The following is a 24,837-nucleotide window of genomic DNA, read 5'->3' on the forward strand; positions in this document are numbered from 1 at the left end:
GCTGCGTGCTCATCTTCGTGAAAGAGATAGCGTTTGGAGGTTGCCTGGGCAGAAGTGGGGGAGGGGATGAAACTCAAACACCTTCTCTGGAAAAATTCCTATCACTGCGTTTACCACACCGCTAATTAACAAGGAAGGCTAGATGAGCCCACTGGGCATCATTAGAGCTGAGCAAGCGTGTTGCCAAGGAGCAAGTCATATTTCATCTGAAAAGGCGGATCGGGGGTCTACGGGAAACGGCCTGGGTCTCTCCAGAAATTTCTGGTGGTCCTGGCTCTAAAGGGACACAGCTGTCAGGAAGCCTTTGTGAGTCTCGTGCAGAGAAGGGCGCAGACGTAATCTGTTTACTTTTCTTCTCACGGCAAAAAGTCTCCTTTCACCTGGTTGGTTGGGGATCAGCACTTTGTGTGCAAGTGACAGCCAAGCAGGTGTGGAAAAACCAGTTGGAGGCAGCCGCCTGGTTCGCCCATAAAGGACTGAACCTGTTTGCTCCTGGGCTTCAGTGGCCTCCTGGCTCTGGTGGGCATACCTGTGTGCATACACCTGTGTGCGCATTCATGTCTGCACATCCGTCTAAACCTCCTCTGCTGCGCTGCAGGGCTTCTTGCAAGCTTATTTAGCTGTTCTTCTCCTCGGGGTCTGTGGGACACTACCAAAAATATACCCGAGGCTAGCGAGAGGCTAGACCACCCTTTGCCCCTTCTCAGAGATGGTGTCTGCTTTAAAAACAATAAAACAGGGGCGCCTGGGTGGCTCAGTCGGTTAAGTGTGCAACTCTTGGTTTCAGTTCAGGTCATGATCTCAGGGTCGTGAGATGGAGCCCCATGTTGGGCTCCACGCACGGAGCGGAGTCCGCTTGAGAGTCTCTCCCTTGCCCGCTGCCCCTCTCCCTGCTCGTGCGTGCGCACTCTCTCTCTCTAAAATAAATCTTTGAAAAAAATAAAAACAGCTGGGGCACCTGGGTGGCTCAGATGGTTAAGCGTCTGCCTTCGGCTCAGGTCAGGATCCCAAGGTCCTGGGATCGAGTCCTGCATTGGGCTCCCTGCTCAGTGGGGAGCCTGCTTCTCCCTCTCCCTCTGCTGCTCCCCCTGCTTGTGCTCTCTCACTCTGTCAAATAAATAAATAAAATCTTTAAAAATAAATAATAAATAAAAACAGTAAAACAGAAGCAAAACAAAAAACAAACCAAAAAACCCCCCTTAAGCTCTTCATTCCATATCTGTCCCTCACTACTAGAAATCATATCCTTTCTTTATCAGCTATCCAGACTCCTCCTGGTGTCTTCTCAGGGGCCCGGCGATGGGCAGAGAGGAACCTGAGCCCCTGGGGGTGGGAGACCCCACCTGCTTTGTCTCTCTTACACCCAGAGCAAAGTGACACATGCCTGGGGGGGCAGAGGCCCCTCCTGAGCAGGCCTGAAGCCGAGAGGGTATCTGGAAGCTCCACGCTGGCTTTGGATACCATGGGCTTGTTACTGTTTGTAAAGCTCCCTTAAACCCAACTGCCTACAGTGTTTTAAAAAAAAACTTTTTTTTTCTTTTCTTAAGGTGCTCTGGCAATAGAATTTATTTTTTTTCCAGGACATATCTATACTGGAAAAAAATATACGTGATGTATTTTTTTCTTTCATCCACTTGTTCCTATTACAGAAAGTCTTTGGATATAACATGCTGTCCTTTAGAATAGTGGTTCACTTAGAAGGCCCTCAAAAATTACATGTTGAATGAATGCATGCACACATGAAAAACTGACTAATAACTAGGTTTATGTGGAAAGACAGGGGCATAACTGTGAAAAGGTTTAATATTCTCTCTGTGGCTTTCTGAGCACATGTGTCCCAATGGATGCACATGCTCTCATCGCCCCTGTTAAAAAATGGTGTCATATCTTTGCATGTCTATCTGTCCGGCCATACCCTAAATTCAACTTGAACCTCTTTGGATATGGTGTCAGGTGGTCCAGCTGACAAACCTATAGACCCTTGCACACAAAGGATGAGATCCATTTGGCTTTCCCACCCTGGGCCCCCACCTGAAATCATTTACTTTAACATTTCCCCCAAAATGTATTGCCTCTTACTATTATTGTCCAGGGGTGGGCGGGACTCTCAGAGATGCTCTGTGATATCACGCTGAGGGCCTGCAGACTCGCCCGCTTCTCTTTTCTATATCCACATCTCCTCCCGGCTACCACTGTCAACAAGAAATCGCTGCATGAAGCCACAGTGCAGCAGACCAACTCATACATACCCTTGGGGCGCAGCTCTTTAAGATGCTGGAGGCGTTACTGGGAAACACAGTGCATGTGCAAATATGATACGAAAAAAATTTCAGCCAACCAAAAGATTAATTAGAGTAAATGAAAAATAGTTTCGCTGTCATAAAAAGACTGAATCGATTTAAAAGTAGAATGAACTGTAGATGACTGTGGGAATTATGGCTACAATAGGGCGTCAATGTTATAAACATCGCAAGTGTAAATAATATAGTAAAAACCAGGGAGTGGGGGCCGAAGAGCCAGAGGGAGCGTTCTGGAGTAGTCCCAGCAGAGAGCCAGTTAATTCAGCTAAGGTTGAAGCATGCGTTGTTAAAAATGGCTCAACCCTATTAAGTGTGTTTATATTTTTAAACATATATACGTGTACGCACAGGACAGGGGGCAAATATGCTTCAGGATGCAGCACCCCCAAAGACTGATGGGGTGTGAAACAGACCACGTGGGAAAGGTGGGCCGTGGCCAGGACCCGCCCCCTGCCTCACAGGGCCTAGGGAGGGCACCGTCTGAGGAGGGCACCGTCTGATGCTTCCCTCACTTCCTGCATCATCTGTCTGAACTTGTGAACTGTCCTGCCCTCCCTCCCCGCACCTGCCCCTCCCCAAATACCCCCAGCCCACACCCCGAGCCTGGCCTGGCCACAGCGTCTTCCTTTTGTGGGAGCTTTTGGCCTCGGGATGTGGGGTTGTGTTGGAGATAGATGATTAATGGGCCTGCCGGAGAGGCACACCCACCCACCCCACCCATACGGGGCAGAATGGTGCCTCTGCAGGTCAGCCTGGGCACCCAGGGTCTGCACCCAGTGTCTGCCAGGCCGGCAGGGGACGAGTCAGGGGAGAAGACAGGCTCCGGCAGAAACAACTGGTACATGAGGCCTAGCAACCAAGGTCCCAGAAAGAATCTGAGAATCGGCTTTAGTCCCTGAGCAACAGGGCAGGACCTTTTGCCCTTCCCTTCAGTACGAAAGTGTCGCTCAAAAGCGCACGTCCAACCCCAGCCAGGCCTGCCACACGCCAAACCTATCCGGTCACTTTGGGAGAGGGTGGAGACCAGGACCTTGGGGTGGCCTTGTGTCCTCAGTTCAACCGAGGCATCCCAGCATCACCCCACCTCCGGAGCTCTCTCTCTCTTCAGCAGGCCTGACCTGGGGGAGCCTGCTTCCCGTAAAACCCGCCCACCCCAGCCCTCTGTTTTACATGGGAACTGAATGTCTGATCCAGGCTGGAGCATGTTCAGGCCCATCTCCTCTTGGCTCTTCCCACAGAGATGGCAGCCTCCATGCGCCCAGCTGCCCACCTTCCCTGTCTGCGGGAGGGACCTGCCCACAGCCTCTGACCTGGGATGTGGGTCTGGCTTCCAGGTCGCTCCCCTACCACTACATCGGTCCTTCCTGCTGGCTTCCTGGCTTGCCTTCTGGCACATTCCGTGGGCTGTGTGTTGTGTGTGTGTGTGTGTGTGTTGGATTGGGGTTGGGCAGTGCAGGTGGGGAGCCGTTGTGTGTCTCCAGACTGTCCATGCTAGGGCGGGGCGTGCTGAGTACCCTCAGGGGTGGCCTGTCTTCTGAAACAAGAAACTACAGTATATGGTCTCAGCAGGGCTGGGGTTTGAGGGCCTTCCTGGAAACACAGAGATGCAGATGTCCTGAGCTGGCTGCCTGACCCACGAGCGGGGAGTTTCCATGCCCTTGCTCCACCCTGACTAGGAGTTTAGCCAGGAGTATGAAAAACGTATAGATGGTGTTGATGTTGGCAATTGCTGCGGACCGCCAAGCTTGACAAATCACAGTCTACCTTCCCATCCTCCAATACAACCCCCACCCCCCACCATGTCCCTGCCTTCCTCCTGTGGGCCCATCAACAGCAGGGCAGGAGGGAGGTTGGAGCAGGTAGGAGGAACTCCCTGGAAAGTTGCATGGTTCTTCTCACTGTAACACATTGGGAGAGGGCCCCAAAGCAGAGAGGTTTTTCGGCCAGCATCGCACACTGAGGCAGGGCACCCAGACTCAGGAATCCCACTGTGTGGAAGATGACAGCTTTCTCGAGCACCTACTATGTGCCAGGCAGTGTTGGATGCTTTACCTACATTCTCTCTCTCTTTTTTTGTAAGATTTTATTTATGTATTTGAGAGAGAGAGAAAGCATGAGAGGGGGGAGGGTCCCGTTGAGCCGGGAGCCCGATGTGGGACTCGATCTGGGACTCCAGGATCATGACCTGAGCCGAAGGCAGTCTCCCAACCAACTGAGCCACCCAGGCTCCCCTACCTACATTCTCTTTAATTTTGACAACAACTCTGCTGGCTAGGAAGATATGACTATTTCCATTTTGCAGATGAAGACATTGAGGCTAAATAAATTCTCTATTTTACTGAGGTTAGGTAAATTGTCCAGGCATCTCACGCTCCATTAGAAGCAGAGTTTGGGGGGCGCCTGGGTGGCTCAGATGGTTAAGTGTCTGCCTTCGGCTCAGGTCATGATCCCAGGGTCCTGGGATCGAGCCCCACATCGGGCTCCTGGCTCAGCGAGGAGCCTGCTTCTCCCTCTCCCTCTGCCTCTCTCCCTGCTCATGCTTTCTCCCTCCCTCTCTCAGTATCTCTGTGTCTCATATGAATAAATAAAATCTTTAAAAAAAAAAAGAAGCAGAGTTTGGGTTCAAACCCGGATCTGTGGGACTCTGGAGGCCAGATTCTGTCCATTCCCCAGCTCCTGATGAAGGGCTCCATCCCCTGCACCTCTTCTCAAAGACATCTTGCATGGCCGGCAGCGTGCTTCAAGGCACCTCATGGTCTAAGGATTTCTGATTTACTACTGCTGAGTGGGTACACTTTGGTACCTCTGTGAGGCAGCTGGTGTTGGGAGCCCGGGGTCCATCCTGCTTGCTTTCCTGCCATGCTCATCTCTCGACGTGCTGATGCCGTTGGCTCTGTTGTGGTGTAACGGGGAGCAGAGGTTCAGAGGCTGGGCCTCTTTGAGTGGGGGAGGCCGAGAGCCCACTGCTTGTGGAGCTTGACCGTGGCTGATGAGCTAGCCTCTCTGGTAAAGCTGCCCCGGGATCTCAGCGCAAGAACCGCTAGCTATTGCCCAAATAGGTCAGCATCTCCCAGATGTGGCATCCCAGAGATAAAGGGGCCACGTTTGGCGAGTCTGGCCAGAGCAGGCAGACAGGATGGGTGGGGTCCGGAGCTCCCAGGCTAAGTGGCTGGGCAGGGCTGGGACTGGAACTGTGAACGGCCACTTCCCAGGACGAGGTGGAGACCTCAGGGAGGGATGCTGTGGCCATGACCTGCTGGGGCAGAGGGAAAAAGCACTCGCTACTCAAGTCCCTTTGACTCACACTATTTTCTGGGCTTGGATCACCCTACCCCCCAGCCCCGATGAAGCCCACCCTGGCCTCAAGCAGTGCAGGATAGGGGGGCCAGGATCAAATGAAGGGGACGGCTCTGAGGAACAGTTTCCCAGAAAACAGGGCCAGCGAGAAGCAGCCAGGTGTGGTGGATTTTCACATCAGCTGTGCCGCTGACTCACTGTGAGGCCCTCAGTGGGTCTTTTCACCCTTCCAAGTCTTGGTATCCTCATCCCTAAACTTGGAGTAGACTGAAGGATCTGGAAACCTATGTCCACACGAAACCCTGCAGGTGGACGACATTTATAGCAGACTTATACTCATAACTTCCAAAACCTGGAAGTAACCAAGATGTCCTTCAGGAGGTGCAAATGGACAGAGAAGCTGTGGTCCAGCCACACGATGGAATGTTATTCAGCACTCAGTGAGCTGTCAAGCTATGAAAAGACAGGGAGGAACTTCAAATGCATGTTACTAAGTGAAAGAAGCCGATCCAAAAAGGCTACATATTGTATAGTTCCAACTAGATGACATTCTGGAAAAGGCAAAACTATGGAAGCAGTAAAAAGATCAGTGGTTTCCAGGGGTGAGGGGGTGGGAGGGATGAACAGGTGGAGCACAGAGGATTTTTAGGGCAATAAAACTACTCTGTATGATAATGTAATTGTGGATACATATCGTTACACACTTGTCCAAACTCATCGGATATACACCACCGACACTGAACCCTAAGGTAAACCAGGGCTCTGGATAATGATATACCAGTGTAGGTTCATCAGTTGTAACAAATGTGTCACTCTGCTGGGGGATGCTGATGGTTTTGGCGAGGGGGGTGGCAGGAAGTACACAGAAAGTCTCTGTATACTTGTGCTCAATTTTGCTTCAAATCTAAAACTGCTCTAAAAAATAAAATCTATTTTTAAAAATAGGGAAAGCAACGTGTCCCATAGGCATAGTATTGATTTTGTGAGATCACACACACACACACACACACGTGTATAAGTAGCATATAAAGGCTCCTGATGTTATTGCAGTGTGGGTACGTGATTTTTCTTTGTTCCTTTTCATGGCATTTTTTCCCATTAGCAAAGAATATAGGCTCACTGTAAAAACCTAGCAACTATGCAGAAAGGTAAAACACTTGAAATCCCATCCCTCCGAGCAAGGATGTCAGAGCCAGGAAGCTCTCTGAACAATGTGTTTAGACATGTGTATATTTTTATATAGTTAGGACCATAGAACAAAACCATTTTTTTTTCCAATGATATATTTGTGGACATTTTCCCAAGTTGACCAGTATCAATCTACATCCTCTTTATATAATGGCTAAGTTGTATTTATTTTTAAAAATATCATAACTCTCGCTGGCCCCCTGTAGGTGGATATGGGGTATTTCTAGCAGTTTGTTGTCATGAACAACCATGGCATGAACAGTTTAGTGAAGAGATATTTAGATACAAATAAATACACACTCAGGATGAATTACTGTAGGAAATTCGTATCATCGATGTAAAGACTTTCTCATTTACCCACATCCTCTTTAATACTGGACAGTATCAACTTGGTTAACAATTTTCTTTTCTGAAACCTGAGCAAGATTTTAGAAGTTCAATTTTGGAGAGGTCTGGGGAGGAAGGAAGGGAAGGGAGCCGTCCAGGGGCGGACAGCAGCGCCTTTCCGACGTCGGGAAGGGTGGCCCCGCACCAGACTGGCTCTGTGTCCACCTGGCGCCTTACTCATGCAGGGATCTGAGCCGGGGTCTCCCTTGCTGGAGAACAGGGGTTCAGCGGAGGTCTGAGATTGCCTGGGGACCTTTGGCATCAGGACTCAGTGGAGGTCTGGAGGAAGGTCAGAGGGCCCGGACAGGATATGCACAGATAGGCTTCTGGAATGAGGATGCCTGATGCTGTGGCCGCTGGTGAGACCCACCTTGGGTTTTGGCCAGTTGATAAGAATAGTTAGTATAGATTGAACTCTTTATATTCTAAGTATCTCATTCCGTTCTCATGGCAGCCCTGCGAGGCAGATACCTCTTTCACCTCCACTTCACAGAGAGGAAACTGAGGCCCAGGGGACACTAGCCTGGAATCAGATCGGCACTCACACTCTGGCCTCTCCACTTTGGCAAAAGGCAGAGCACCCCTCCTTACTCTGGTCACTTATCCAGTTCATACCAAACCCCTTCTGAATGTTTAGTAGTGTCTGGTCCTCTCAAACACTGAGGAGGGCCCAGCGCAAGGCTGGAGACTTGGGGGGCAGTGTCGCTGAGGGTCCATTAACCCGTGGGCCCTTTGCAAGAGGGCCTGAGGTCTGAGGGGAAATCTTGGGGTGACACGGAGAGGGGCGCTCCTGGCCAGGGCAACAGACAGGCGTGAGGCTGCGGGGTGATGGGGGGGTGGGGCTGCAGGTGCGGGAGCAGGCCTGTGGCCAGGGCAGACGGGTGCAGTGGTATTGGAGGGATCTGGGCCGTCTCAGAGCGGCCACAGCTGGTCCAGCCCAGAGGCTTGTGTGGAGAGATTCCCAGTGCAAGAATGGGGGTCCCTTGAAATGTCCTGAGAAGGGATCCCTGATACTGAGGACTGTCCCCACTGACTTGCTCTGGAGGACCAGGACAACGCTGACTTCTGCTTTTTATGTTAACTTATGTTAACACTGCATTTTCCAGTGCCCTTTTGTTTTTGTTTTGCTTTTGTTTGTACTGTCTCAGAACAAAATTATTTTAAAACTAAGAGCCACTTGTGTGTTGCTTTGAAATGACTAGCTGGAGGCAGGTTGGTGAGACTGCAGATCACCCACCAGGAGCTGAGTGGGGTGAGGCGTCTGCCTGGCGGGGCAGGGCTGGGGCTGGGAGTGGAACGCTGACCGAGGGCTCCCTCTGCAGTGCTCTGCTTCAAGAACCCCACTGAATCCTCATGGTAGCCCTGTGAGCTGGCTCGTTCCCCTTTTAGAGTTGAGGAGATTAACGCTCAGGGTCTTGCATGCAACTCTGGGCTGAAAGGGCCTGACGTTTCCGTATCAGACTCACAGCCTTCCAAACCCAAATAAATCTCTGTTTTAAGCTATTAGTTCATGGTACGTTGTTACAACAACTGGGAAACTAATGCAGTCTGGGTGCTGAGGGTGGGCCCTAGCAGCCCTCCATCCTGGCGCAGGGGTCGCTCCTTGGAGAAGGACCCCTCTTACGGTTTGTCCCCATCATTACTCCTTACGGTTGGCTTCTCTGTTTCCATAGGCCCCTCTTCCAGGACCTGGAGGCACATTTATTTTCCCCAGAGCATCCCCTGGGAAGGGGGCCGGGGGTTAGAGCTGCAAGGGAAGGGTGGAAACCGGAAAGGATAACGATTCTATTTTATAGATGACAACACTAAGGTCAAGAAATGCCAGTTCTCCCTAAGATACTCCGATTAGAACCTAGGAATGTTGTTCCCTGGTCTTTGCTGCCTCTGGTTGGGGAGATCCTCATCCTATCTATCTTGTGGTGTCAGAGCTCCCTGCCCCCTCTTGGCCCCTGCGATGTGGGAATATGAGTCGCCTGGAATCTGGTCCATTCTTCAAGCTCCCCAGAGCCTCCCTCACCAAGAAAACTTCCCTGGCTGTTGTGGCTGGCAGGGATCTCTGTCCCCTGAACAGGCAGGCTTCCTGGACCTGTTGGGCAGTGAGGCCCTGCTCTGTGCTGTCTTACTCGTTAGTTATCTTTTCACGCGTGTGTCCTGTCTGCCCAGGTAGCCTGACTTTCGCCAGAGGTCCTGTCTCATTCCTCCTCACCCTCAGGCGTGGGGAGGTCTGTGCGCAAGACATTGGAGCTGTTGCCAAAGATGGTGGTGCTGCCTGTTCAGGGAAGGCTGAGCCATTCCCGGGGGCCTATGTGGTCCTGTGCCACCCAGGGGCCCTCTCCCTTTCTGTGTCCAGATTGAGCACTAGCTGAAGGCTGCGGAGGACCATGGCTTGGCAGATGAACTGTCTTGAGGGAAAGATGGCCTGTGGGGGTTACCCACCAGGTCCCAGGGGAATGCCACCCTGCCTTTGGAATCTCCTGGAACTCTCCACAGGAGCACATCAGGCCTGCAGGCTACTGGCTGGGGCTGGTGGGGCTTGCTTCCGTGTTTGGAGAAGGGCATGGGGGCTCTGACTTCATCTCTGCTGGCCGAAAAGCCCTGGGCTTGGCATTTCCAGGGGCCTGGAAGTATCAAGATGTGTTCCAGTGGTTTTGCTACAGTCTGTGATTACACAGTCTGGTGGAACAAAGTCATTGGCGCTCAAATGTGCCTTTTATAAAATCCCCAAATACTCTTCCTGGAGTCTTCTGTTCCCTAGCTCTGTCCAGCTCAGCGTTGGGACTGTAAAAAAAAAACAAAACAAAAAAACAACTTTCTGAGGTTTTGGTGCTGTTTTCAGGGGGCGTGTGTGTGTGTTTGTGTGTGTCAGAGAGAGCAGAGAGAGGGAGAGACAGACAGACGGAACATGAGAGAACTGGATGCACAGAGGGACATACAGAGCCTGGGTCAGCGGTACCAGGAGTTCAAAGAAGAGACTGGAAGACCTCCTCCTATCTCGAGATGCTGTCCCGTTTGTGAGTTGGCAGTAGCTCTTGCTTGCTGTAGTTTGGAGAGCTTCCAGTCCTTCCTCCTCTTCCTTGTTTCCCCTTCTCGGCATCCCTGGGGCATTGCTCGTCGCTCCGCACGCGGCCAATGCCATACAGGGGCGGCCCCGGAGCGGAGGCCCGAACAATGCTCCCTGTGCGGCCTCTGGCCTCGGGACTGCCTTATCAAAGGCCCGGCATTTCTGGGCACTGCGAGCAAGGGACGCTTGGCCTGCGTATCCCCCTGTGCCGCTCACCCCACTCGGTGTGAAGCTGTCCTTGTGCCAGGCAGAGAGCTCCTACTGGGGGCTGGGGGCAGAAATGCATGTGGGCGCTTGGGGGCATGGGGTGCCTACCTCAGACAATGGCTTCGCCAGTCCGTCCCCAGGTGAGGGGAAGGCTTCTGTGGAGGAGAGTCAGGAAGGCCTACACAAGGGTGGGGTCTGAAGGAGGAGACGATGGTGGCCTTCGGGCAGGAGGCCGGAAAGCCGGAGAACTTCTAAATGCCATCCTAGAAGGGTGGCCGAGGGCTTCAGACCATTGAGTCAGATGGTTCTGGGGTTCTGGAATCTCTGTGCGTCCCCGCATTTGTGAGGGTGCTCCCCTGCAGACATTCGTGGCAAAACCTGTGTGAGGAATGTGGCCCAGGTGCTCACCTTTGGGGGTGCAAAGGAAGAGGGCAGCTGGGGAGAGTGGAGGTCTCCCTCCAAAACTCCCCCAGAAGAGTGGGAGAAGAGGAGACCCACCGCTGGCCCAAGATGGAGTGTGCTACAGCAGCTTTCAAAAGAAGAGTCCAAACGGGCTCGGTTTTTGGAGCTCATTACAAGGAAGAAAAGGGGTGTCAGGAGCCTGAGCTCTTATCAGCCAAAAGCAGTCCCCAGGTTATCCAAACAAGTGTGGGCTGTGGTGTCCCTGGCCACAAACCCTGCCCACAGCAGCCCATCCCCACGCACCTGGCTGCACAGTCCGGAAGCCAGTCCTCTCGAGACACTCCGCACCCTGCCCGGTGGGTCTTCTGCCTCCAGGACAGGTGACCCCAGCTGGCCCAGCAGCTCTCTGTGGGAACCCTACCTCAAACCGGAACAAACCCAAGCATTTCGCCTGCTCAAGGACTTGCACGGATTTCTTTTGCTGCCAACCTTCGCTTCACCCCCATCCTCCACAGCACACTCTTCCCTTGCCTGGCTGAGCTTCGCTGCGTCTTGTCCAAGAGGCCCTGCCACTGAGCTGTGTGTCATTGGGCAACCTCACTTACCCCTCTGAGCCCTGGTCTCCCCACCTCCAGAGTAGTTCCCGAGGCTCTTTTCAACCCTGGAGATTAAGTCCTGCCTCCATGGAAATGAACATTGTCTATAAAACGTATGCTTTCCCCTGGGGCACCTGATGTGGGATGTTGTCTAGAGGCCCTTTCAGCTGGCTTAGAGAAGCCACCTCCACATTTCTAGCTGGGGGAGGGTCAGAGACAGGAAACAGCCCTTCCGGTGGATGATAATGCCTCTGTCCCTGGAGGCACTTTTAATTTGTTAAGACCTGTTCTCCCCTGGAACCAGAAAGCTCCTCGTGCACCAGGCAGGGAAGCTATTACCTGTATTTTACAGGTTGGCAGAATGAGGCCCAGAAAAGTGAAGTCTTTCTCTAGGGATCCGTGACCCCTGGTGATTAATGTAAATTAAAAGAAAGAGCACCAGCCTGAAGTCAGATGATCTGACCTTGAGAAAGTCCCTAAGGTCCCTAGACCCCAATTTCCTGTCTGTGAAGTGGCAATAATAATGATTACAAGGTCACACAAAATAATGGAGGTGAAAACAGTTTGCCAATGTGTAAACACGTGTTGTTAACTCTCACCATCCCTGGTGGCACCGAGCTGTTCTCCCACCCTCCACTTCTCTCCTGCACGTTCTTCCTTCCTGGAGCTAAACACAGTCTCCTGGGGTATTTCTCTCGCTGGAAGTGGACAGGATCCTACCTGACGGTGGTTCTTTCCCTCCAGACTGTAAATTCACCTGCCACCCGGAGTGCCGTCACCTGATCCAGCTGGACTGCAGTCGACAGGAAGGCCCATCCCAGGACAGGCCCTCTCCAGAAAGCACCCTCACTCCGATCTTCAGCCAGGTAGGCAGCAGAGCTCAAGGACCAGGCTGGGAGCGGCTTCTGCTGGTATCCTAGCCTCCACTTTCTTTGCTCGGGAGCTCTGGTCAGCAGGAGGAGGTATGAATATTCCACGCATGCTGGATGCTGGGGTCCCCTTCTGGCCAGACACACGTCTTTTCAAGGGAACGGGAAAATGGAACTGGAACAGTGACCCAGAGAAGTGTGTAGATATTCAGAAGTCCTCATTAGGTCTCACCAAACACAGGGCCTGCTTTGGCCTAGGGTTCCAAGCCAGAGGTGTGGGTATAGGTGAGGGCAGGAAGGAGAGAAGGCTCGCAAAGGTCCTTGGAAGCCTCATAGCCCTGGGGCAGTGGGGATGTTAGGGCTGAGGCTCCTCAAGCGTATCATCCCGACTGCCAATCAGGCAGCCAAACAAGATTCAACTTCAGAAGGGCCAGGCAGATATTCTTTCCCTGTGATAAAGAACCAGAGAATTGATGCCCAAAGCAGCTTTGGTTCTGGGTTTTGCCAAGGCACTGGAACCAGGATGTGTCCAAACTTTGAGGTCGAGGATTTGGAATGGAGACAGAACATTTTCTGATTCTCGCATTGAACAAGCATTTACTGAGTATCCCCTGGGTGCCGAGCACTGGGGAGAGTGGGGATCATAAATGATACATCACCGTTCTTATCCACAGAGAGCTTATATCCTGGCGGGGTGGGGGGGAGGGGGGTGGGCAGAATACAACCAAATAGTATATACCGTGATGCATGTTGCAATAAAAGTATGAATCAAGTGTTTTGAGTACAGGAGGCAATTGGTTCTGTTGGGAGAAATCAGGGAAGACTTCCCAGAGGAGGTGACATTTGATCTGATCCTTAATGTATGAGTCCACGGGTGCTGGTCAAGGAAGTAAGGAGGGTCCCCAGATAGCATTCATTTATTCATTTAGCAAATACGTTTTGAAGGTTGACCATGTGCCAGGACCAGGGATGCCAAGGACTTCGTGATGAAGGGAACAGACATGGCCCCTGGCCTCCCTGTGCTTGCAGCAGAGTAGGAGAATGAGACTTTTAAACAAATAAGCCTCGTGTTTATGAGGAAAAAGCTCAGGGTGCTCAGGGTGCTGTGAGAGACAATCTAGGCGCTGAATGACTGGTTATTTTCTGAAGAGAATACCAGTGGCCCTGGGAAATCCCAAGCCGGCCCCAATGCCCACGACTAGCTGTCCACAGTAGTCACCAGATTTGCCTATGGGTGTTAACAGCCTTCTTGCGATTCCCCTCACCCCTTTTTCTCCCACTAGGAAAGCATTGCTAGAAAGCAAATATCATGTATGGTTTTATAAGAATGAGATTGAATCGATCCTAAGATATATATTTAAAAAATTCTGTGCATCTTCCACATACTTTGGAATAGTAACTGTTTATAGCGTAGGCTGAATGTAAGCAGGCCTCTTGGGAGGGCCTTGCCCCACGAGGGGTGAGGAGGAAAGGGAGACAAATCTGACCTCCCAAACCCTAGTGGATGATGCAGAATTTCGCTGAAGGTTTGCCTTATAAGACGGAGGTCACAGAGCACACCGTACAGCAACATTTCCTAAAACGTCGGCTTCTGGAGACATTTTTCGTAGTCACAACTGGGGTGATGCTACTGGCATTTGGTGGGGGGAGCCAGGGCTGCTGCTGAACGCTCTCCATGACACAGGACAGGCCCCCACAACAAAGAATTATCTGGCCCAAAATGTCAACAGTGCGGAGGTTGAGAAATCCTGCCCTGGAGCAGGTTAGCGGGGCGGGTGTGGTGGGCAGAAGGCCCCAGGGCAGGCCCTGGAGTTTGCTCTATACCTCGTCTCCTCGGGATGTCAACAGCAAACAGGGGCTTCCAAGTCTGAGTACTTGGAAGCAGAGTGGCCCCTTTTCCTCTGTTGGGAAGAGGACTCAACCTCAGAACCCTCTGGCAAGCTGAATCAAGGCTGTGTCCAGAGTAGACCCACCACTGAACTATAGAAGGAGCCATACAGAACCACATGGAAGGATCCAAGAGTCCTACGTGGGTGCCGAACGGCCCCCAGCTGCGAATGGCCCGGAGTGGGGTTCGCTCCCTGCCGGCTGGGTCAGGCTGTTATGTTTGCCTTGGACGGGCCTGACTGCATGCTTCAGCACAGCTAGGGCAGGACCTAGCCTTCTATCAATAAAACCTGGGCCCTGCTCCAGGCTCACTCCCCTTTTCTAAAAAGCTTGTTTGTGCTGATTTCCGCCTTGACTTGATTTTCAGTTAAATACCAGGATGGAGCTTTCTTTCACCTTGACACGGTCACCCGGGCTGAGCTAGCTTCATGAGCCAGTGCCATCTTCCTGGGGGGATTTGCTGTGACCCCGTCTGAGCTCAGCTAGTTTGGGGGGCATAAGGCTGCTGGGCGGTCTCAGCTTGGTGTCCTTTCTCCTCTTGACTCTTTTAGGAAAAGAAAAATCACTGATTTTCCTCCATCCAGAGGAGACCACTGTTCGTTAACATTTTCATATTTTCCTCCTGTACATCCATACATTTTTCAAAACATGGTTGAGATCACCCCGTAGATAAGTTTTTGGCCTCCACCTTTGAAAAGGAGTAATCCCAGGTTCTGGCTGTCTTCTCTCTGCCAAGCTGGAGGGAGGCACGGAGGGAGGGAGAGGGGGCAGAGATGCACTCAGGGCCCCCACGCGCAAACTCACAAGGCCGTGTGGGAGACACCCACAGAGAAACTGAGGAAGGGCAGCTGCCTGTGCTTTCTCCAGCACAGAACTGGTGCTTTTAGAGTCTTTCCTTGGAGATCTCTAAGGTCTGTGACATGTGACTTTTTCCTTAGGCACCTCGCAAAACTCCTTCACATGCACCCCAGATCCCTTCTTCATGTGAAGCCTGATTCCTAGAGAACATCGTTGGCATTGGCCGAACACCACGATAAATGGCCAGCATAGCTGTAGTTCCTTTATGGGACACTTACATCCCAAAGACCTTACACTTCAGGTGGTCTTAAAGTTGCTCCTCTGGTGGAAAAAAACGAAGCAAAGCAAAACAAAAACCCTCAGGGACTCCCCAGTGCCCTCACAATGGCCTGCGAGTTTGCCAGTTTGGTCTACGCCTTTCATTGCCTTTGGGGAGGCGGCCCCCGGAGTGGAAGGTCTTGGCCCCAACTGTTGATTCTCACAACCCACGGCAGCCCAGGAAGGTCCCGGCAGCTCTGCCTTCTGGCTCGGTACACCGGATGTGCAGGGGACGAGCAAAATCGTAAGCACTCTTCCCTCCACTCAAAGCACTTAGAGCCCGGGGTTAAGTCGGCTGGTGTCTGTCTGGCGAAGATTCCTTCCCCCTTCCCCCTGCCCCTTCAGGAGTGGGGCACCTGGAAGCCAGCCTCCCTGATCCTGGCTGCTTCTGGCCGCCCAGCCCGGCCCCTCCCTCAGCAGTTCCCAAACCTCACTCAGGTACTTTCCACACCTGGGAGCCTGGCCATACCCACGTTCCACCTGCGCTACTATTTACCTAACATTTCTCTTTAAATAGATTCATTTTATTAAACTTAAACGTGTGTTAAAGGAAATTTTGAAAACCCTCGAATCACTGGTTTGATGTACGGAGGATTTTTTTATTCCGTTAATACTTAATCTTTTTTTTTTTTTTTAAGATTTTATTCATTCATTTGAGACACAGAGATAGAGAGAGAGCATGAGCAGGGGAAGCGGCAGAGGCAGAGGGAGAAGCAGGCTCCCCGCTGAGCCAGGAGCCCGATGCGGGGCTCGATCCCAGGATCCTGGGATCATAACCCTAGCCGAAGGCAGACACCCGACCATCTGAGCCACCCAGGTGCCCCAATACTTAATCTTTAAAATGAAAAGAACAGTGTGTTTCTAAGGACTGCCTCAGATTCCTTCCACATATATCTATTGAGCCAGGCACGGCTCTAAAATTGTTTCAGATGCCGTCAGCGGGAAATGCTGCGAACAGAGGCTAGTGTCTTAGGTCATCGGTGCTTCGATGACCAGGGCCCTGGGTCCAGCCGCTGCCTAAGGCTTGCTGTGAGCAGTGGAGAGAGCCCAAGTAGCTGGGAAGAAAATTCCAGCTGTCCAAGCCAATGCTAAGGCACTCATCCAAAGGAGAGCTGGATCCGTATGTACGATAGGGAATAGTGCGAAGTGAGAACAAGTACCCCCACGGTACTTACAGGACAAGCCTATCTGTATTTTGCGCATGTACGTACGTGTGTGTGTGTGTGTGTGTTAGTGCAGAGCGAGGGCTTGGACGCCACCCGGCAAGCTACTGAAGAGATTTCACCTTGGGGATGGGTAGGAGTCCAAAGGGGTAGAGTTAGACAAGTTTCAGCTTTTGCTGTTTGCATCAGTGCTGTTTGAATAACTGATGCTCTCATATGTTTCCAGGGTAGAATTTTTTTTTTTAAAGCAATAAATATTTTCTTAAAGAAAGCAAAGAGCTTCTCAGTGGTAGAAGAGCTAGGTTCTGATCCAGACTGTGTAGACAACGTACTGGTTATGTGACCCAGGGCAAGCCTCCTTGTTCTCTGGGCCTTGGGTTTCTCCTCTGAGAAGTGGGTGGTGTGCTGGGTGGTCGCGAGGCTCCACAGGGAAGATGTGTGTGAGAGCGTGTGCAGACCAAGTCCTGCGTATCACCAGGTAGCAGGCCAGGGCTGTCTCTGCCGCCTCCAACGGCCTACTGGAGTGTTTATCCTGTCCTCCCTGGGATGAAAACCCGCAGCGGCTTCCCAAGGCCCCCGAGATCAATCCAAATCTGGACTAGCACAGAAATCCTTCATGATCTGGCTCTGCCACCTCTCCGAAATACTAGAAAGATGGGCTACGTCCTGGACATAAGACCAGGACACTTTGACTTTGTGGTCGGCAGGCCCTTTTTGCTCCAAGACTTACAGTTATGGATTGCTCCCCACTATAGACAGAAAGACCAAGACCCTGTCCCCACGCACCAAAGGGACAGACAGGCGGCTTCCCAAGGTCCAGGGTGGGTCAGCCGCCCAGGGTGCTGGCTACTACGTCTCTGACACCACCCCCCACACCCCCCACCCTCTGCTGTCACTCCGTAGCAGGGCCCCGGCTAGAATCACCTCCGTCAGCCCCTGCAGCTGCTGCGTGGTGGTGGTGACTCAGCTGGCGTGGAGAGCCGAGTTTCCTGGCTCCTGGCCCGGTGCTCCCTCCCGCAGGCGCGCCACCGACTCTCTATACCCAGGTCTCTGCCTTTCCAGAACCCTGGCCACTCCTGCCCCAACCCTCGGCCCAAAGGCCCCGTGCTGAACCCAGAACTTCCACACGGGGGAGCCAGAAGCAAGCCGGGAGAGCCTGGGGGGCGGGGTCTGTCCCTGCGCCGCTCCCTAACACACGCTATTGACGGACACCTGCAGCCTTCTCCGCGGATTCGGGGTCCGAGGTCTCTCAGAAACGCTCGACAAGGGTGTATCACATTGGATTGTGACTGATAACAACAGTAGTTCACATCTGTTAAGGCACACCGTGTGTTCTACTTCTTTTATCAGTTATTGAAGGACAGGTATTGAAATGTCCAACAATAATTGTGAATTAGCCCATTTCTCCTTACTGTTCTATCTTGCTGAATTTTGAAGCTCCATTATTCAGTACATAAACATTTAGGATTATTATGTTCTCTTGATTAATTGACCTCTTATCATGATGAAATAACCTTCTTTATCCCTGGTAATATTCTTGGCTCTGAAATCTACTTTGTCTGATATTAATATAAGCCACTCCAGCTTTCTTTTGATTACTCCGAGCATGATATTTATTAATCTATCCTTTTACTTTTATGCTATTTGTGTCTTTATATTTAAAACTCATTTCCTGTAGACAGCAAATAGTTGGATCTTGTTTATTTTAAAATCCAATTGGATAATCTCTGCCCTTTAATTGGGTTATTTAGATCATTTGCATTTCATGTGATTATTGGTATAATTAGATTTGAAGTCTATCATCTTTCTCTTTTTTTCTGTCTGTCCTTTCTGTTCTTTGTTCCTTCCCCCCCTCCCCCGTCTTATTTTGGATTAATTGAATGTATTTTATGATTCCATTTTATCTCATTTGTTGCCAGCCCACCCATATGTGCCAAAGGCAGGAGCCAGTCCCCAGCTGTCCTGCTCCATCCCGGCTGCATTTGAGACAGCCGCTCCACCTTCCACAGACTTCCTTCCACGCTCTAGAAGCCAGAAGTGCTGGCCAAGGCTGTCAGTGATGCATCTCCACTGGACAGCCACCTTTCACAGGAGCTGCCCCAAGGCGTCTCTGACCAGCTCAGGCCAACCCACGGAGCTTGTTTCCGATTGGGCAGAGCCGAAAGGCTTTCCAACGAGGAGGCACCTGAGAACCTGGATCTGAGGAGGGACAGAGCTCTAGAGCTTATTTCTTTCGTAATCCTTAAGTACCCGAGACCTTTCCCGGTGTTCCTCACAACCCCACCCCCTACTGCTACCCGCGAAACAGTGGCTGCCTGACAAGTCCTCTGGATGGGCCAGGTCAGTCCTGAGTCTCTCTGAGGAAGAAGCGAGGTCTCTTCTATGTGTCATAGCGGGTGAGTTGATCATGTCTCATGCCGGTGACCACACTGACCTGGCTAACGGGTCTTGCCTGGAGAGGGGCAGATGAGGGATGGGGATTGTTGGTCAGAAACATCTTTTGTGATTCTCTAGTCTGACGAGAGGGGGCCAATTAGAAGGTAGTCTCCCTGTGCCTGAGTCAGACCTGGCAGGAGCTCTTCAGGACCCGTGCCTCTTGGTCTGGGCTAATTTCACTGCATTCAGGGTTTTTAAGTGGAAGGGTCCTATCAAAGCTGTTAGCCTAGCAGCCAAGCAACAGAAGTGCTGGGTGGGCTAGAAGCCGCGAGAAAGTGAATCCCCTGCGAGTCTAACCTAAGTGTTGTGTAGCCACTCACCTTTTATGACAGGAAGTCGTCTGGGGAGAAATTGAGCTCTCGGCTCCGCGCAGCTGGTATAATGCTGTCAAAGGATGCTCTCGGGATGGAGAGTGGAATTCTTAAGATTCAAACCCCTCCCCCCCACACCCAGGGCATCTGGGAAAGGTTGCCTCTGGAAAGCATGGGGAAGGTGGGGGCGATCCGGTCGTGATTGGTGAATATGTGTCAGGAAGAGAGGAGGAGGACTTGGGGGATTCTGACAGGCAGAGAAAACAGCAAGACAAACCACAAGAGGGCAGGGCAGCTGCCGGGAACGTGAAACAAATTCCGTGCAGCTGAAGGAGGGAGGCTGTCTTGTGGCCGGAGGTGGGTATGAATGAACTGCTGGCTGGGCACGGGTTGGGAAGGGCCTTAAAGGGCCTTGAGGACCCGCTCTGGAGTTTGGAACATCACTGCAGGCACTGGGGAGTTGTTGGAGGAAGGACAACAATCGTCATGGAAAGCTATCAGACACAGGGGTCTGGGTTTGAGATCAGATCCTACCGTTTACTTGCTCTGTGTCCTTGGGTAAATGAACCACTCTGAGCCTCAGTTTACTCATCTGCAAAATACCTCCTTGCACGGTTGTGCCGATCCAGTGAGATCGGGAAATGTACAAGAGCTTGGCAACTCTAATATAACTTCTTATTTCATGTTATTCTATTAGAGTGTGTGTGGTAAGAGGCAGAGACTACGTCTTATTCAGGCCTGAATTCGAACTCCTAGTCTGGTACTTGCCATGTAGAAGGTGCCCGGTAAATATTTCTTAAATGAAGGGCTGAAAGAATAAGCAACTAGAGTTGGACACATAGTAATGAGTAATAGTTATTCAATAATTATTAGTTGAAATTTGAATAGAAGGTTTTATGATAGAACAACCCTGATCAGATCTTAGTATAGAAGGGTGACTTTGGCCAACAAGGGGGCAGTGAGTTTGGAGAAGGCAGAGAAGGCAACAAAGGAAACTACTAGAAGGCTTTGCAAAAATCTACCTGCATGGCATTCGTTGAGCTAGGAAGTACTAATGGTGAAGGAGAAGGTGGAGGGGGAGGCAGGGAATAGCAAGCTCAGTTTTGGACTGGTTGCCAGCGAGGCTGCAAAGGGGAGCGCTGGGTACTTGGTGAGCTGGGGCAGGTATCCATCTGGAGCTACCTGGGAGGGAGAGGACTCTGAGTTATGAGTCTGTGAGGTAGAGTTGATACCATTGGCAGACATCAGACTAAGCTCCCAGCGCAGGGAGGGGGCGTGGGCAGGACGAGAAGACAGTCAAGGGCTGGACCCTGGAAAATCCCAACGAGCTAAAGGAAAGACAGGGACATAGGCAGACTGGGAGAGCAGTCCCTGCCTAGTTTGTGATGGCCTCTGATTTCAGGCCGGAAGGTATTACGGGAGCAATCATGGGGTACTGTACTACTATAGAGTGTTCCAGAACTTGGTCCTGGAGTCAGACCAGCGGCGTTGATTTGGCTCCTCCATTAACTTAGCCTGTATGACTCTGTGCAAATTGCTTAACCTGCCTGAACCTCCTTTTTCTCTCTGTAAAATAGAGATAATAGCTGCAACGTCCTTGTCAGTTTGTTGTGGGGATTAAATGAAACGATACACACAAAGCTAGCCGTACAAGGCCTGCACATACCCGCTAAGAATAATTTCAAACTCTGTTTCAGCAGGCGAGTGGCACCTCGCCCTGGTTTTCAGCCTCTGAATATGCCGTTAAGTCACAAGGCCCCACATCTGACCTCCGCCCTGACACCCTTCAGCCGGACAGCTGAGGAATCCTGGAGTGCAAAGCTGCTCCAGATGCCGTATCAAGCTGGAGTTGGAGCTGGGCAAGAATAGCAGCTCCTGACTCCCAGTCTTATGATACAGCTTTTCTGGAACACATAGAACCACGCGGTGGATTAAACGAGGGGATCTGGGCACATGTCAGGATCACATCTGAGAAAGGAAGAAAGCTTAAAATAGTGTCTTTCATCATCTGAAACTTTGAGCCAGGAAAGTCACCCATTTCACCATTTCAGTGGGGCTTTCTGAACCCTGGCACGATGCCTTGGATTTAAGGCTCCGGAGGCTGCAGCCTAAGGTCTGGACACTTCTTCCTGGGCTCAGGGACAAGAACAGCCAGCCAGTCCCTATTCTTTGTGTGTTCACCGCCAGAGGCTCAAAAGGCTATTGCCCAGGCTCCGGCATTCCCCTGACCCTTCTGCCCCTCTCCCAGGTTCTCAGCGCTGATTATTCATAGGGAAGAGGTGCTGGACGGGGTCATTAGACACTGAAAGGAATTCAGTCTGCCTCTCTTACGTCCCGCCCTGGAGCTTCGGTCTGGATTTTTCCTTCTGGAGGCTGGCCAGCTTATTGTATTGTATTTGATCTTTGCAGATTTCTTCTAGTCCCTGGGTCCTCACCAACACAGTCTCTGTGTTGCTGACTACTTACTCGTGGCTCCCTTGCAGGCCTGGAGTCATTGACGGGTAGAGCAGGGTGGGGAAAGACACTAACTAGGAGGGAAGAGACTTGGAAAGCATGAGCTGTGATGGAACGTGTTACTTCCCTCACTTTCCTGTCTGTAAAATCGGTATAACAATCTGCTTTCAAGGTTCTGGAGCCGCCTAAGTACTGAATGGTAAAAAGGCTTTCAGAAGCCCTATTCAGACACTAGTTTTTCATAATATTTGGAATGGCATGGAGCAGCACCCTAAAAGAACACAGTGTCTCTTAGAACTTTTCCTAACTGGGTCTGGCAGCTGGCGTGTTGCTCAGAAGGAGAGATGCATGCTGACCCCTGGGGTACTTTGCCTTGGGGTTCAGAGAAGTTGTTACCTGCTGTCTCTTAAGATTGCGCATTTTGAATATGTAGTTTGAATAGGCAGCATTGCAGTTGCTTTGCAGAGGTCCCTGCATGACTCCAAGGACACAGTGTGGCCACAAAGAACCTGGGGCCTGTTTCTTCTTAAGTATTGGATTCCTGTGGAGCCAGGAGGTTCCTTTTATAAAGCAAAGTGTGTTTCTTTGCTGGCTGGACAAAGCAGGTAGGCTGCTGATGGCCCGAGGATCATGCAGAGCCCCCTCTCTGCAGCGTTCATCATTCGGCATTGGACTTGGAGGTACTGGCGAGGTTAATACTGGATTCCTTTGCCTGAACCGCTGTCTCTGGGGACACCCCCACCAAAAAAAAACCCAAAAAAACCCAGCCTCTAAAATACTCATTTGAAGAAAAGATTGTTCCAGACAAAGCCAGAGGTTCTTCAACCCTATAAAATGTGAGCTTTTCCCCCAGAAATTCCCCAGGTAGCTCACTCCAGCCCCCACCCCCAGCTGCTTGCTTGCACTTCGTATCCCGCTGCTGGTGTGGACCGTTCTCCTGAGCCCAGGGTGGCCAGCCCGATAGGGTGGCAGCTCTCGGCTGTCTCGTGTTCGTACCTGCCAGGCGCTCACAGGCTTCTGGGAAAAAGACTGTGTGGGAGGACGGATCCAAATTGGGCTGCAGTTTGAAACCCTCCTGAGCACTGACAGATTTGGCTAAGGTGGGGGAAGGAGGGGGTTCCTCATAAAAATAACAGGAGCTTAAAATGGAGTTGGCAGCTTGGTATCCGGGGGCTGAGTCTAGCCCTCTGGCCAGCTTGCGCTTCCCCAGGACTGGATTGTTTCAGACCTGCAGGGAAAGCCATGCAAACCTACCTGGAGAGAGTCCTGATAACCCCTCTTGACCACCCTCCGGGACACTCCAGGGACCACAGGCCAGCAGACTCTGTGAGCACAGTGCCCCCAGTATTGCCAGGCTCTGAAGGCTTTGTTTTCCTTTCCTGGGACTCCAGGCCCCACTACACTGAAAGATGGCAGAGTGCGCGCCAGAACAGCCCCATTTCTGCGGAAAGACTGTAGGTCCTAGTAGCTAAGAGCATGGGCCCTGGAGTTGCACAGGCCTGGGTCTGAGTCCCAGCACACATATCCTCCTTGTCTGACTCCGAGCGTCAGTTTCCTCATGCATAAAATGGGAATAATAATGTCTACCTCAAGGCCGCTGGGCAAGTTAAATGACCAGGCACAGGAGTTTTGCAAGCAGGGGTGCCTCTAACTGCTATTGCTGTGCAAAAGTGGTCTGAAAAGTTATGGGAGTGTCGCCCTAATTGCTTGGAGGGTTAAACCCTAGTCAAGGAAGGTGTTCCTTCATCCAGTCTGACCGGGACATGTACATGAGCCGTCTTTGATGGGAATGACAAGAACTGGCAAGACCCCCTCCTGGCCAGACTGTCAGGAAAACAGTACAAATCACTTGGCTGGTGTGTGCAGGCTCCTTTGGTATCCCCAAGTCTTCCCTTGGGCCAAGTTCTGCGTGCGTGCGTGGAAGGGGAGGCTTGCGCTCCAGGTTGCCATCACTTTGCATATGATTTGCATATGCTTGTCACAGGGCCCCTGCAGTTTCTTCAGGCGTTTCCAAGTTAAAATATTGCTGCTTCTCCAGGCAGACCAGATATCGATTTTCTTCTTCTCCGGTTACTTCTCCAACCACTCTGATTGACCGGGCTCCTTGTGAATGGGGGATGTGGGAGTGGATGAGGAGGTGGATGGGGGGGAAGGGAGGAGAGACGCCGACGACCTTAGGGCACATTCTACTCCGTGAACATGAGCTATCATGGGTGATGAGAATGAGCTGTTTCCAGAGGGATGAAGAAAGGCCGTAAGGAATTTTCTCCCTCGGGTGCGTCCTGGTCTGTTCCTTCCCCGCATCCCTAACCTGACCTCTGGTGCCCCAGGTCCACCTGTCCCTGGGATCCAGGGCCACCCAGTGAGGCAGGGAGGCGCGGGCCAGGGGCGGGCGGGGGGAGGGGCGCCGCGACAGCCGAGCCGGGCTTTGGGGAACCTTGCGAGAGGAAGTGGCTTCCGACTCCTCTGCGCGCAGGGCGAGGGGCAGGAAAGGCGCGGGCAGGCGGGGGAGGTGTCGAGATGGCGTTCCGCGCGCGGGGCGGAGGGGACCAGACCGCAGATGCCGAGTGAGCCGGGCAGCGCGGCGCGCGAGGCGGGCGCCCACGTCCCACCGCGGAGCTTGCAGCGCGGGCGGCGCGCGGGGAAGGGCGCAGGTTACGCCGTGGCCCGAGCCGCTCCGGGCCCAGCCTGAGAGCCGAGGCGGCGGGTGCCGGCTGCGGCTGGCCGGGTGACCCCCTCCGCTCCCCTCCCCCCAGCCCGCCGCGGGGCTGGGAGCTCGCGCCCGGCGGGGCCCGGGGCGGGGCCCGCCCCCCTCCGTCGGCCGCCGCGGGAGCCCGGCTGGTCACACACGCGCCCGGCTGCCTCGCGGGGCCGCGGGCTAGATGACGGTGGACAGCAGCATGAGTAGTGGGTACTGCAGCCTGGAGGAGGAACTGGAGGACTGCTTCTTCACTGCCAAGACCACCTTCTTCAGAAGTGTGCACAGCAAACATCCTTCCAAGGTAAACATCATGATCCAATGCAAGAGCCTTTCACTGCGGGGGGGTGGGGTGGGGGTGGGGGTGGGTGGGTGGGGACGAAATCACCTCCGCGGTCCAGAAGGGAAACCTCCGTCCTGGTCAACAGGCAAGGCCATGTGCTACCAGAGCGGGTGGCCAGTTGC

At 52.3% G+C, this 24,837-nt stretch overlaps 1 protein-coding gene and 1 long non-coding RNA gene across 3 annotated transcripts in view; one reads left to right on the forward strand and one right to left on the reverse strand.

Annotated features, from left to right (window-relative positions):
• The window catches only part of LOC145722356 (uncharacterized), a 285,608-nt gene that overhangs the window by 122,438 nt on the left and 138,333 nt on the right, over positions 1 to 24,837 (reverse strand). The gene's annotated exons all lie outside the window — the stretch shown is intronic.
• The window catches only part of RASSF5 (Ras association domain family member 5), a 64,558-nt gene that overhangs the window by 11,700 nt on the left and 28,021 nt on the right, over positions 1 to 24,837 (forward strand). Inside the window, exon 2 of one of the 2 annotated variants that reach the window (XM_081825138.1) lies at positions 12,183 to 12,304. In XM_081825138.1, coding sequence (XP_081681264.1) covers positions 12,183 to 12,304 — 122 coding nt within the window. Of the gene's footprint in view, positions 1 to 12,182; positions 12,305 to 24,466; positions 24,677 to 24,837 lie in introns of those variants that run through there. The other variant, XM_081825139.1, reaches the window with a different exon arrangement.

Source organism: Leptonychotes weddellii, chromosome 6, assembly GCF_054177405.1.
Source record: "Leptonychotes weddellii isolate Sample4059 chromosome 6, ASM5417740v2, whole genome shotgun sequence".
In the NCBI taxonomy this organism is placed as follows: domain Eukaryota; kingdom Metazoa; phylum Chordata; class Mammalia; order Carnivora; family Phocidae; genus Leptonychotes; species Leptonychotes weddellii.